Source organism: Selaginella moellendorffii, unplaced genomic scaffold, assembly GCF_000143415.4.
Source record: "Selaginella moellendorffii unplaced genomic scaffold, v1.0 SELMOscaffold_117, whole genome shotgun sequence".
Lineage (NCBI taxonomy): Eukaryota > Viridiplantae > Streptophyta > Lycopodiopsida > Selaginellales > Selaginellaceae > Selaginella > Selaginella moellendorffii.
Window position 1 is genome coordinate 323,058 of NW_003314378.1, and position 11,467 is coordinate 334,524.

At 48.8% G+C, this 11,467-nt stretch overlaps 6 protein-coding genes across 6 annotated transcripts; 3 read left to right on the forward strand and 3 right to left on the reverse strand.

Annotated features, from left to right (window-relative positions):
• Positions 1-828: 828 nt before the first annotated feature.
• LOC112342730 (putative germin-like protein 2-1) lies at positions 829-1,559 on the reverse strand. The gene has a single exon (XM_024664995.1). It carries the CDS (start codon positions 1,525-1,527, stop codon positions 862-864), a length of 666 nt encoding a protein of 221 aa, XP_024520763.1. The 5' UTR covers positions 1,528-1,559; the 3' UTR covers positions 829-861.
• A 1,970-nt stretch (positions 1,560-3,529) lies between these two features.
• Positions 3,530-5,148, reverse strand: LOC112342727 (phosphoserine aminotransferase 1, chloroplastic-like). The gene has a single exon (XM_024664977.1). It carries the CDS (start codon positions 4,992-4,994, stop codon positions 3,684-3,686), a length of 1,311 nt encoding a protein of 436 aa, XP_024520745.1. The 5' UTR covers positions 4,995-5,148; the 3' UTR covers positions 3,530-3,683.
• On the reverse strand, positions 5,053-7,693 carry LOC9635486 (diflavin flavoprotein A 1). Its single transcript, XM_002991232.2, has 10 exons — positions 7,449-7,693; positions 7,089-7,386; positions 6,813-6,965; positions 6,480-6,758; positions 6,244-6,429; positions 6,044-6,174; positions 5,791-5,983; positions 5,663-5,731; positions 5,524-5,611; positions 5,053-5,456 (listed from the first exon to the last, which is right to left on the reverse strand). The coding sequence occupies exons 1-10, from the start codon at positions 7,688-7,690 to the stop codon at positions 5,248-5,250; spliced, it is 1,848 nt and encodes a 615-aa protein (XP_002991278.1). The 5' UTR covers positions 7,691-7,693; the 3' UTR covers positions 5,053-5,247.
• Positions 7,694-7,788: 95 nt separating this feature from the next.
• Positions 7,789-8,433, forward strand: LOC9635817 (60S acidic ribosomal protein P1). Its single transcript, XM_002991203.2, has 4 exons — positions 7,789-7,908; positions 7,968-8,091; positions 8,146-8,234; positions 8,298-8,433. The coding sequence occupies exons 1-4, from the start codon at positions 7,846-7,848 to the stop codon at positions 8,349-8,351; spliced, it is 330 nt and encodes a 109-aa protein (XP_002991249.2). The 5' UTR covers positions 7,789-7,845; the 3' UTR covers positions 8,352-8,433.
• Positions 8,434-8,475: 42 nt separating this feature from the next.
• Positions 8,476-9,763, forward strand: LOC9635487. The gene is made up of 4 exons (XM_024664978.1): positions 8,476-8,809; positions 8,909-9,103; positions 9,174-9,367; positions 9,423-9,763. The coding sequence occupies exons 1-4, from the start codon at positions 8,485-8,487 to the stop codon at positions 9,741-9,743; spliced, it is 1,035 nt and encodes a 344-aa protein (XP_024520746.1). The 5' UTR covers positions 8,476-8,484; the 3' UTR covers positions 9,744-9,763.
• A 214-nt stretch (positions 9,764-9,977) lies between these two features.
• On the forward strand, positions 9,978-11,413 carry LOC9635488 (omega-hydroxypalmitate O-feruloyl transferase). The gene is made up of 2 exons (XM_002991205.2): positions 9,978-10,415; positions 10,471-11,413. Exons 1-2 carry the CDS (start codon positions 9,978-9,980, stop codon positions 11,410-11,412), a joined length of 1,380 nt encoding a protein of 459 aa, XP_002991251.1. The 3' UTR covers position 11,413.
• Positions 11,414-11,467: the final 54 nt, after the last annotated feature.

Consider the following 11,467-nt stretch of genomic DNA (forward strand, 5'->3'; position numbering starts at 1 on the left):
TCCAGTTCTTTCCATGTTCTTGTGATTCCAATCTTAATAATGCAATCTTAATTGAACATCACCACAGCCTGGAAATCGAGTGCACTGCTCATCCCACCAAACAATCTGATCTCGTGCACAGCATGAAACGAACATTCTCTGTGCCTCTCCTGATAGAGCCATACAGAACCTTCTCATGTCCAGCCACTTGATTATTATATGCAGCACACTCAAATACGTCCAGGTAAATCTCGAAATCCTCTCAAAGTAGGCTAAAGGAGATACTTTCTCATCTTGCCAAAAGCCTCTTCTAACACATGCTTGAGGATTAGAGAGGGCTTGGGTGAGTTGGCAAAGTGTAGTTTTGGTCTTTTTCTTGAAAATCATGGACCTCACTTCACTACCGCATAAAGGGATCACTGCGTTTGCTCATTGTGGCGAGGGCGAGAAAGTCCTCGATGGGAGCGTGGAAGGTGACATTCCGGCCTGCGCCTACATCAGCTCCGTGAATCGCAACAAGGATTTCTTTCTTCTCGTGACAGAGGATTTTAGGATCGCGCCAGGCAGGGATCAGTTCGTCTGCATGATCGATATCTTCGGCCGTGACAGGCAACTGGAGAATGCCGAGGAATTGCTGCGTGCCATGCCGTTTGTGCCGGATGCTCTGGTTTGTAATGTTTCGGGCATTGGATCGACGTATGTGCTGGCAATTCGCTCCAAGAGAGTGTTTAAAATGGAAATTGGCGGGAAAGCGATGTGTTTGTTTTTTATTCTATCTAGCTGTGCTTACGAAAGTCCCACTATCGAAAGGTGACAGCTTTGGAAAAATAATTTAATTATATATGTAACTTAGTCAAGTGTGCCTCGCAACCAGAGAGACTTTCAAGTCATGCCGATGAGCTCTCTCAGCTTCTGGATGAGACCACGGTCGTCAATCTGGAACGCTTTCGCGATCACGTCGTCATTGATTGGAGGATTGGAATCAAACACCGCCTTGGCCACCTGAGTTGCCCCGGGGTTTTGGCTGTTGAAGCCAGCCATCGCAACCGCAGGCTCCTTTCCAACGTTGAGCTGGAAGTGGACGAGTCCCCTAGGGAAGACGAACAGATCTCCAGGATAGAGCATTTGGGCGAAGAGCTTGTTGTCCGGCAAGGTGGTGACGAATCCGACTAAGAGGTTCCCGTGCACGAGGAAGAGCAGCTCGGATCCTCGGGGATGGACGTGGGGGGGATTGGTGCCGCCGGGAGCATAGTCGACGCGGGCAAAAGCTACACCAAAGGTGTTGAGACCGGGGAAATTGTTGACACTCGCCAGCGTGACGTTGGAGCCGAGCTTGTTGTCGGTGTTCCCGGGAGTCGCCAGCAGGCTCGACTTGAAGTCCTCGGCTTTCACATCGGCGGCCGCCTTGCAGACGACGCCGTTCACTTTGATCTTGGAGCCATTGTCTGCAACGCAAAAGTCCTGCAGCATATCTTCATCCGCGGCATGCACAAACAAGATGGAGCTGATTGCTAGGAGGAAGGATAGAACAAAACGAAGATGAGCCATCTTGCGAGCTTGGAAAAGACTGATGGAGCTATATGAGGGAGGGGCAGGCATTTTATAGCTGGAGGAGGGGAGGCGAGGTCCTTTGGATGACTTTGTCGTGAATCGTGCACGATTTTAGGTACACGGTCTTCTGTTCCCTTCTATTTCATTTTTTACTCTTACTGTCCGCGTAACACAATCTGATTTGTTTGCTGCCAAGTCGTCTCGGAAGTTTTCTTCTACCGGGCTTGTCTAGAGCCGTCAAAATCATCTTTTTTGTGTGTAAATGATGACGACCTTGGTTTTGATGGTAGGAACCGGTCTCAGTGAAACTCGAGTTTTACACGGTCTTGGTAAAAGCTTGACACTAAATTGCTTTATTCTTCTTGGCACCAGAGACTTCTTATGTGTGGAGTTTTAACGGAATTATTATGGATTGTGTAGGTCCATTGCTGACACAAATAAATTATGGGTATATAGACCAAAGGTACGTCTATGTAGGTTATCAGTTTTGCATAAATAGTCATTGTGATTAGGACAAAATAGAATGTTTATTGAAATTGTTTTAGTAAAGAAAAGGTATGAAAAGTGACCTAAAGCTAATCAATTAAGTTGTAATATGATATAATAATTAATAAAATCATATTTTAATCATAGAATTATTTTCTTTTACTACATCCTACAACCATTCCTTATTGATAAGGGTTGCCACTTTATTAATCAATTTAATACAATAAACTTATGATATTGAATAAAAATGTTATTTAAATTAAAATTTAATGTATATAGCTTAGTTATATTCAAAATTAAAGATATTATAATTCAGATTTAAATAAAAAAATTGATAAATACATTCTTATAAAGGTTACAACAAAAATAGTCAGTATAATCCAGTGAAAAAATTATTATTATTTTTTTACTTTTATAGATATGAAAAAAAATAAAAATTACCTGTTGTAATAAATCATTAAATGTTTTTATTTCTATTTCAATTTGTTTTTAAATAAGTACTTTATAATTTGTTTTGTATGTTTATTTTTGTTGTAAGGTTTTATAAACACTAAGTTTAATAAATTTACATTTTTAATCATATTCATTAACTAAATACTTTATAATATTTTAAATAGTTAAACATTTTTACACTTAGTTCTTAATATGCATGACTGTGTGGAAGAGGGGAGACAAAGTCAATAATTAGCTCTTTAAAAAGTGTTTTTTAAGGTGTATACATGAATATTTTATATTTTTTCCCCATTTAAAATGACATTTTTATTTATAAATGATGTAATACAATTAAAAATACTTTATGTATGTAAATAAAAATTTAAAATTATTAATGAAAAATAATTAATAATATTTATTTTGATGTTTAAACTAAAAAATAATTGTAAAAACTCCACAAACACCCATGATTAATTAAAGTGTCATAAGAGCATAAAAGAAGGTGTTACATAGAGTTACACTCCACTTGCTTTAATACAAATTGCATTTCTAGCCAGTTGTGGAGCTTTTTCTTAATTTGGATATTTATTGGGAATTATTGTGCAAAATTTAAATTAGTTATTTTAAAATATTAAATCATAAGCATTATTTTTGTATTTACAAACTACTACAGGGCTACTATTTTGAAAGAAAGGTTGCAAAACTTTACTCTATCAGCAGCAGAAGAGCTAGAGTTTTGTTGATGGCGTGGAGGAAAATGACTCATGAAACATCTTATGATGTGCATTAGTGATTTTTATCCCCAAGATGAGCTCGTTTTTGAGCCAGCAGGCCGGGTTTGGGAGCTCGTTGGAAGACTGGGAGGTCCTCCACAATGCATGACAGGTGCCCGAGGACAAACAGAAACAAGGCTAAAGTGGTGAGTTCTATTTTTCTCTAACATGGCCGCGCAGATCAGTGGCGAATTGCCACCACAGATTCATACTTCATCATGCTGGAGAAGAAGAAGAAGCTGGCTTGTTTCAACTATTCTTTGCAAACCAGGCAGATTTGCAAACAGATTGTAGAATGACGAGCAAAATACTCAAAGCAACATTCAATCAATCAAATTTAAATGAACGATACACATTTTGTTTGTGCCATGCTAATTTGTTAACGATCAAAACAATTCATTATCATTATTTAGCTTAAAGTTGCAAGGGTGAAAAGAGAATGCAGAATGCCGAAAAAGGAGTTTACTTGGCCTGATGCCTTGCCTGGAAATCCTTCATGAGCGCCACCAGCTTCTCCACGCCCGCCCTGGGCATGGCGTTGTAGATGGACGCTCTCACGCCCCCAACCGAGCGATGCCCCTTGAGCTGCACCATCCCTTTGCCAGCAGCCTCCTTGACAAACGCGGCCTCCATCTCCGGCGACGCCATGGTGAAAGGAACGTTCATCACCGACCTCACCGATGCCTCCACCGGGCACTTGTAGAAACCGTCGCTGCCATCGATGGCCCGGTACAAGATCTCGGCCTTGTCATTGTTCTTCCTGGCTATGGCTTCCAGCCCGCCCTGGTGGAGGAGGTCCTCGAAAACAAGCCCGCACATATAGATGGCGAAGCACGGCGGCGTGTTGTAGAGCGACTTGTTGTCGGCGTGCGTCTTGAAGTCGAGCATGACGGGAGTGATCGGCTGCGCACCGCCCACCAAGTCCTTCCTCACAATCGCGATCGTCACCCCGGACGGCCCGACGTTCTTCTGCGCGCCGGCGTAGATCACCCCGAACTTGGACACATCCACCGGCTTGGAGCAGAAGTTGGAGGACATGTCCGCCACCAGGATCGTCCCCTCCCCGACCGCCGGATACCAGTCCTTGAATTCCACTCCGTGGATCGTCTCGTTGGTGCAGACATGGACGAACTTGGCACCTGGAGTGAGCTTGAGCTCCGACCCTGACGATGGAATGGAGGTGTACTTGGTGGCCTTGCCGCTCCACGCGAGATTCGCCTTGCAGTACTTCTGCGCTTCCTTGTAAGCTTTGTCGCCCCAGGAGCCCGTGACGATGAAGTCGGCAGTGTCCTCCGGCGAGCAAAGGTTGAGCGGGATAGCCGAGAAGAGCGTGGAAGCCCCGCCTTGCAAGAAGAGGACCTCGTAGTTGTCTGGAATGGCCAGCAGCGCTCGAAGATCTGCCTCGGCCTTTTGGATCACGGAAAGAAATTCTTTCCCCCGGTGGCTCATCTCCATGATGCTCATCCCACAGCCCTGCCAGTTGTAGAGATCCTGCTGCGCCTTCTTCACCACATTGGCGGGCAGCGTCGCCGGCCCGGCCGCGAAGTTGTAAACCCTGCCATCGTTCTCGATGCTCTCGATCCGCGACGACGGCGCAATCCCGGTGCCTACCGTCGCCGTGCACGAAATCTCGCGCTGCCGCCGATCGGGGTGCCCGATCCTGACGCGGGAGAATGGCGATACCTGTGAAGCCGGTGACGAGCAGCGCCCATCGCCGCCGAGGAATGTGGATCGGGCCACCAGCGCGCGCGCCATGCCCGCATTTGCCGCCATCGATCGGTCGCCCTCTCAAGAACCCTAGCTCCCAGTGCTCGGTTAAATAATAACAATGGGAATGTTAAGTACGTCTTTCTTCCTTCCTTTCTCCTTCCTGGGTTGCTGAGATCACACCAACCAACCATGTTTGACAAGCATATTCGATAAAATATCTCACTGTGATCAAAGTATTTCTCACTGTGAGCGAAGCTTTCGTCATTCCTCCAATGCTCTTGATTTTATGATCAGGCTTTCGCTCGGCATCGCTCCATCAGTAGTAGTTTCCAATCTTTCGGTGGTGCACGGCAGTTCTAGCGTCTGGCTTTGAGACACTGCCCTCGGTGGCGTGAGCGTAGATGATCCAGTGATCGCTCACTTCCATTCGAGTCACCACTGTGCACTCGAGATAAGCTAGAGCATCCACCAGGATGGGACACGAATTTTTTCCAACAGTCCATTCCACTCCTTCGAAGCGATCGGCTGTAGCGGCAAAAATCACAGAGAGATTCTTAGTAGCATTAGACGGTAGTGCTCTGGTGATGCTTACCCCCAGGAGGAAAACGTTTTAGAAAGTGTTTCATTAGTTTTGTGGAGTTTCCTTCTTCCAAACAGTTGAGGACGAAGTTGTCACCAACCTGTGAGTAAAATCTAAGCTTAGGGACATCAAATAAAAGAGATGGACGAACCTGCATGAGAGACTCGATAGCTCTGTCTTTGGCGACTGCTATGGTAATGCCTAGAGGTTTGAAGCTAGCCTGCTCGGATAATCACCCAGTCAGTTGTAGAATCTCAAGGCAAAGTTTTGTTTTATTACCTGGGACACCCAAGATGCGATCATAGCTCCTTTTGTTGAGCCTTTAAAGGCAGTCACGACGTAGATCCCGCCTGACACTCGAGCTATTGCCTTGGCAACATTCACAGGCATCTGTGTCTTTTTGGCTTCAATGACTTTCTTTTGAGAAAGCAGTTGTCCCAAGTCCGTGCCTGCTTCTTCAAATTGTTGATACCTGCATATACGGCGACGTTAGTCGAAACCAGCAGGATTAAAAAAAAAGTATCTTCTATACGTTGATTCTGTCGGAGTTTCCTTGACTCTTAAAGCAGGAAGAGGAGTTGGAATTCCCAGCTCCACAAAACGTTGCAAAATCGTATCAACGGGCTCATCGTCGCCTCCATAACTTTCTGCTATCAAAACTGGCTGCAACACATGTTCGTCGATTTCAGTAAGCCAAAACACAAGACGCAAGTTCCAAATCAAGTTCCAAACCTTCTTTGTTTTCAACGCTGCGTAGAGCGTGCTGATGGCTGCGTTTGCAGGTCCTGTGCTTGGAGGCGTCATTAAGAACACCGCACTATTTCGAGCAACGCTCTCTACAATCTCTTGCGAATCTGTCGAGTTCAAGTCAATCATCTGAGCTCCTGTATCCGTCTTCGTCAGGCCTCTAGCGAATGTCTGGCCAAATGAAGTTAAGCGTCGCACAACATCCGAATGAAAACGCTTACCTGAGAGAGTCGATCGCTGTAGCCATAATCCGAGACGTAAAGCACAGCGACACTAGCTAGCTGTTTTTCCAGTGCCTGCTTGCTCCAGTTTTCATATTTGCTCATCAGCTCTGGAACATTATACCTCAGCAAAGGCCCGTGTCCCGTTGCAATTACTGCGAAATCCAGGTCCTTCACCCGCTTGAGCCCGACTAACACAGACCGAGCATTCGGCTTCATGAGACAGTCGTAGTAAAACCGATAGTGTGGTTCGATTGTCATGAGATCCTCATCGTAAGTCTGTAAATGCCATTTTAGAAAATTACGAGTGTCAAAGAGACCACAACGACTTACCGCTGTTGAACAGTAGTGCATTCCAAATGCATCGCACGTAAAAAGAACTTTGGAACCATGATCGAAGGTAAACATGGTGTCCGGCCAATGTAAATTAGGAGCCATCACAAACTCCAAGACATGACCTTTTCCCAGATCGAGCTTCTCCCCTCCCTGCGATCATACAGTTCCTGCAGTCAATAGAAAAAGCACAAAGAAATCACGGACAAAAACACACTCTTGTACAAAAAGAGATAGAAAAACAAAAGCAAAGCGAAGACGAAGTTTGATACAAACCTTTACGACCATGCTCTTGAACGGGGTGAGAACAAGGTTCTGCAAGAACTGTATGCAAACTTTGGACCCAACGACGACAGCATCCGGCGCGAGCTTGAGAATTTCTGGAATAAGGCCACTGTGGTCGGGCTCCGTGTGATTCGCGATTACGTAATTGATGGTGGCCGGATCGATCTGTTCCTTGAGTGCTGCAAGGTACTGGAACCGAAACTTCTCGTGTGACGCGTCGATGATCGCAAGCTGGTCTCCCTCGATGATGTAGGAATTATACGTTGTTCCATTTTGCAATCCAAACTCGCTGTTATTGCCAGCATTGGATCAAGAAATCACGATTGGATGGGAAAAATTCTCAACACTTACATATCGAAGCGATCTCGGTCCCAATCCAGCGATCGGAGCGTTGTCACAGAAGGCGCCACGGGAGATACCTGCGTTTGGAGCCGCTTCCCGCCCTGAATCTTTTCAATCCCCGAAATCTTGCTCCTCTCAGCGGCGATCGTGAAGCTAGAGCCAGATTTCGCGGAAATAATCGATCTTCTTCGACCAGTGCGATGCGTCGAGGCGGAGAACAATGCGCCCTCGCCCAAGCTCAAGCCCGCCATTGCCACAAAAACCCAACCCCCGGATCGACCGTTGATTGTTTACGCCCATATCAGCCGTGGATCCGCCAAAGCATTATCTGGGCCGTCCCTTGGCAAGACATAAAGCTTAAGGATTAGGGTAGCCGCCAAGGGTTTTTGGCGACTGAAGCGCAGCAATGGGAGAGACTGCTTGCACGTATGCCGCTCTAATCCTTCACGACGATGGGATCGCCATCACGGTAAGCGCTAGAGCTCTAGATTTTGGACGCGAAATTGATCGATCGTGGCGCTGGAACAGGCCGAGAAGATTGCAACGCTGGTGAAGGCCGCGAATGTGAAGGTGGACTCCTACTGGCCGAGTCTTTTCGCCAAGCTGCTTGAAAAGAGGAGCGTCGATGATCTCATCCTCAGCTGTGGATCCGGTATGCTAGAAAATGCGTGAGATTTCTTGCTTTGACAATCCAATGGATTCGCAGGAGGTGGAGGCGCCGCAGTGGCGGTGAGCGCTGTTGCTGGGGATTCCGCGGCCGCGCCTGCCGCTGCCGAGGAGAAGGAAGAGAAGAAGGTATGAATTTGGGGGTGTTACTCTGGTCTCTTGGCTGAAATTAGGTTTTTTGGCTTGAAACAGGAGGAAGCGAAAGAAGAGAGCGATGATGACATGGGCTTTAGCTTGTTCGATTAGTGTGATTTGCCGAAAAAAGAAAATTTTCGAAAGTTTTGAGCCAATGTAATTCAACATTTTAATCTAGACTCTCTAATGAGCATATTCTTCGCTTTTTAATGTAAGAAAAAGGAATGCAAGAACGTAGCCTAGAATGGAAGAGGGGGTATTTCGCATCCTAGACGGAAGCTCTATTCGCGAGGCGCTGCTAGGGTCGCAGCTCCCGGATCGCGTGCGCCGCCGATTCCAGCGGCTTGTCAAGGCGGCGGATGGATCGCCGTCGTCTTCGTCTGTGGATGCGCGGATTGCTGCCGAGGAGGAAGCGGCGGCACTGCTTCTTGGATCGGAGCTGTGCGGGCGGCAGCTTGTGGTGACTGCCGCGGCGTCGCGGCTGCCCGATCCAAATACGCTGCTAGATGCCGCGGCTTTTGAGGCGAGTCTTCGCAGCTATCTCGAGGCCGTGGCGGATGCTCTCCAAGGTGAGGGATTGATAGATTGCTTCACCTTTTTTCCTCGATTGAGACTATTTCGTGTTCTTGATCCAGTTTCTTTGTCTAATCGAACTGTCCATTGCGCAGAAAAGCCGATCGTTGTGTCGGTTCTGGACGGATCGGCATTCAAGGGACTCTTGGAAGACGAGGACGAATTTGCGATGGTTGCAGAGAACGTTTTTGACGAACTGGATGCTGATAACAGCGGCAAGCTCAACCGTAGCGAGCTTCGATCTGCCGTGCTCCAGCTGGTCGCGGCAGTGGGATGTCCCAATCCATCTGGTAAGTTTCATCTTTCCACTTACATTGTAATAGCTTGATGGTTCTTCCTTTTTGTCCTTCTCATTTTCAGCCAAGCCGGATGTTGAAGATCTCCTCACCAAGCTGCTAAGCAAATACGCCAGCCAAGATAGCAAAGAGCTCGGGCAAACCCAGTTCGCCAAGCTGCTCCAAGACGTTCTCCAGGATCTCTCCGAGACTCTGGCCTCGCAGCCCATTGTGGTTGTCCGGGACGTGAAAGTTTTGGATGGATCCAATCTCCGCAAGGTACTTCCTTCCAGCAAAATTCTCAAGGAAAAAAACGCTGACTCCAATCGATCAGGTGTTGCACGACGAGGAGCTCTTCTCGGACATGGCCAAGGACACGTTCAAGGAGCTTGACTCGGACAAAGATGGCAAGCTGAGCAAGTCGGAGATCCGCCCGGTTTTCGAGAGCCGCGCCGCCCAGTGGGGCCTCCCGCCGCTGGACGAAGACTCGGCGGACGAGCTCTACGCGCAAATTTTCAAGGAGATCGATGCCGATAGCAGCGGCGATGTGGACGAGCGCGAATTCCAGTCGCTGATGAGAGCGCTGATTGAGAGCTTCGCGGCGCAGCTCAAGATGAATCCCATTCTTGTAGACGTCGAGACCGCGGTTCAGTGAAAAAAAACTCCATTACAGGATTTTAGGGTCCTTGGGTTCTTTTGAAATTTAGGGCAGCGGGAGATCTGGGGATGGCGACACACGCGTTGCTCGTGGATCTTGCGCCAATCTTTGCGTTGTCTCATGCAAAGAATCGCCATTCCGACACTCCGGGCTCGCCTCGTATAAATCTCCACAGTAAGTCTCTTGAATTGGGGGAGTTTTTCCATTCTTCTCGCTGGACGATCTTGTGACATGGCTGTCGCGCCGGTGTCCGACCTCCAGATCGAAGTTGGCTCCTCCAAAATCGTCGCTCCAGCGCAGGCAGTGGAGCACAGCACACTGTTCCTCTCAAACATCGACCAGGAGGCAATGTACAAGGTGGAATCGGTCTACGTTTTCGCTGCCAACCCTGAGCGAGAGAGCGACGATCCTGCCGAGGTGATCGAGGCGGCGCTGGCGAAAACGCTGGTAACGTACTACTTCCTGGCCGGGAGATTTGCGCCGAATGCCAAGGAAGGACGGCTCGAGGTGAATTGCAATGGAGCCGGGGTCTTGTTCGCTGCTGCTACGAGCAAGCTCCGGCTTAGCGACCTGAGAGATCTCTCGGTTCCGAATCCAGCATTTCGGAGCCTCCTCGTCCAGCCGAGTGATTCTCTGGGATTGTTTGAGACTCCACCCGCAACGTTCCAAGTAAGTCCTCGCAAACTTCTTCTTGCTCTTCGTTTACGATGGTTCTTTCTTCTAGATCACTAGATTCAAGTGCGGTGGCTTCGTCTTTGGAATGACCATCTTTCACTCGCTGATGGACGGAGTTGCGATCACCGGCTTCTTCGACAATCTCGGCTCCATCGCGAGAGGTGGCGGCGTCGTCATGGTGCCGAATCCAAACCGGGAGTTCCTCAAGGCCAGGAATCCTCCGCAGCCGCAGCACTACGAGCAGCTCATGTGCCGCCAGTTCCGAGTGTCGAGCTTCTCCGAGATCCCGCTGCTGCCATTCAATCCCACGACGTCGAGCGTGAACAACTTCGCCCCGGAGAAGCACGTCTTCAGGAGCTTCCCGGTGTCGAGCCAGATGATCTCGGAGCTCAAGCAGGCCTGCCTCAAGGACGAGACGCTCTCCCGCTGCTCCAGCTTCGAGGCCATCACCGCTCACGTCCTCCGCCAAGTCGCGCGCTCCCGCCCCAGCGATCCCTCCGCGCTCGTCTCGACGTTCCTGGCGGTGGACTTCTCCCGGAAGCTCCAGCCGCCGCCGCCGCCCAACTTCTGCGGCAACGCGGTGGTGGCGGCGTGCGTCGCCGCCACCCACCAGGAGCTTTGCACCTACAGCCTGGGCCACTTCGCGCGCCGAGTCCAGGAGGTTCTCAGCGACGTCGACGACGAGTATGTGCGATCCTGGACGGACTTCTGGGAGCTCCATCGCATCGGCCCCGCGAGGATTCCAATCGGCGCCTGCCTCTCCGCCTGGTGGAAGCTGCCATTCTACGCGCTCGACTTCGGGTGGGGGACGCCAATCTTCGCGGGGCCGGTCCCAAACCAGCTGGTTGGATTCATCGTGATCGTGGCGAACGGGAAGAACGATGGCGGAGCAAACGTTTATCTCGGCTTGGAGCCGCAAGAGATGGCGGCGTTCGAGAAGAACATCTACGAGCTAGCCGAGTCTCCGCCGCTAATACACGGAGCGTTTTAGATTAAACAAAAGTGAGATTTGCGCGCTAAGTAAGCAAGATTGAAAAGAGACTGGC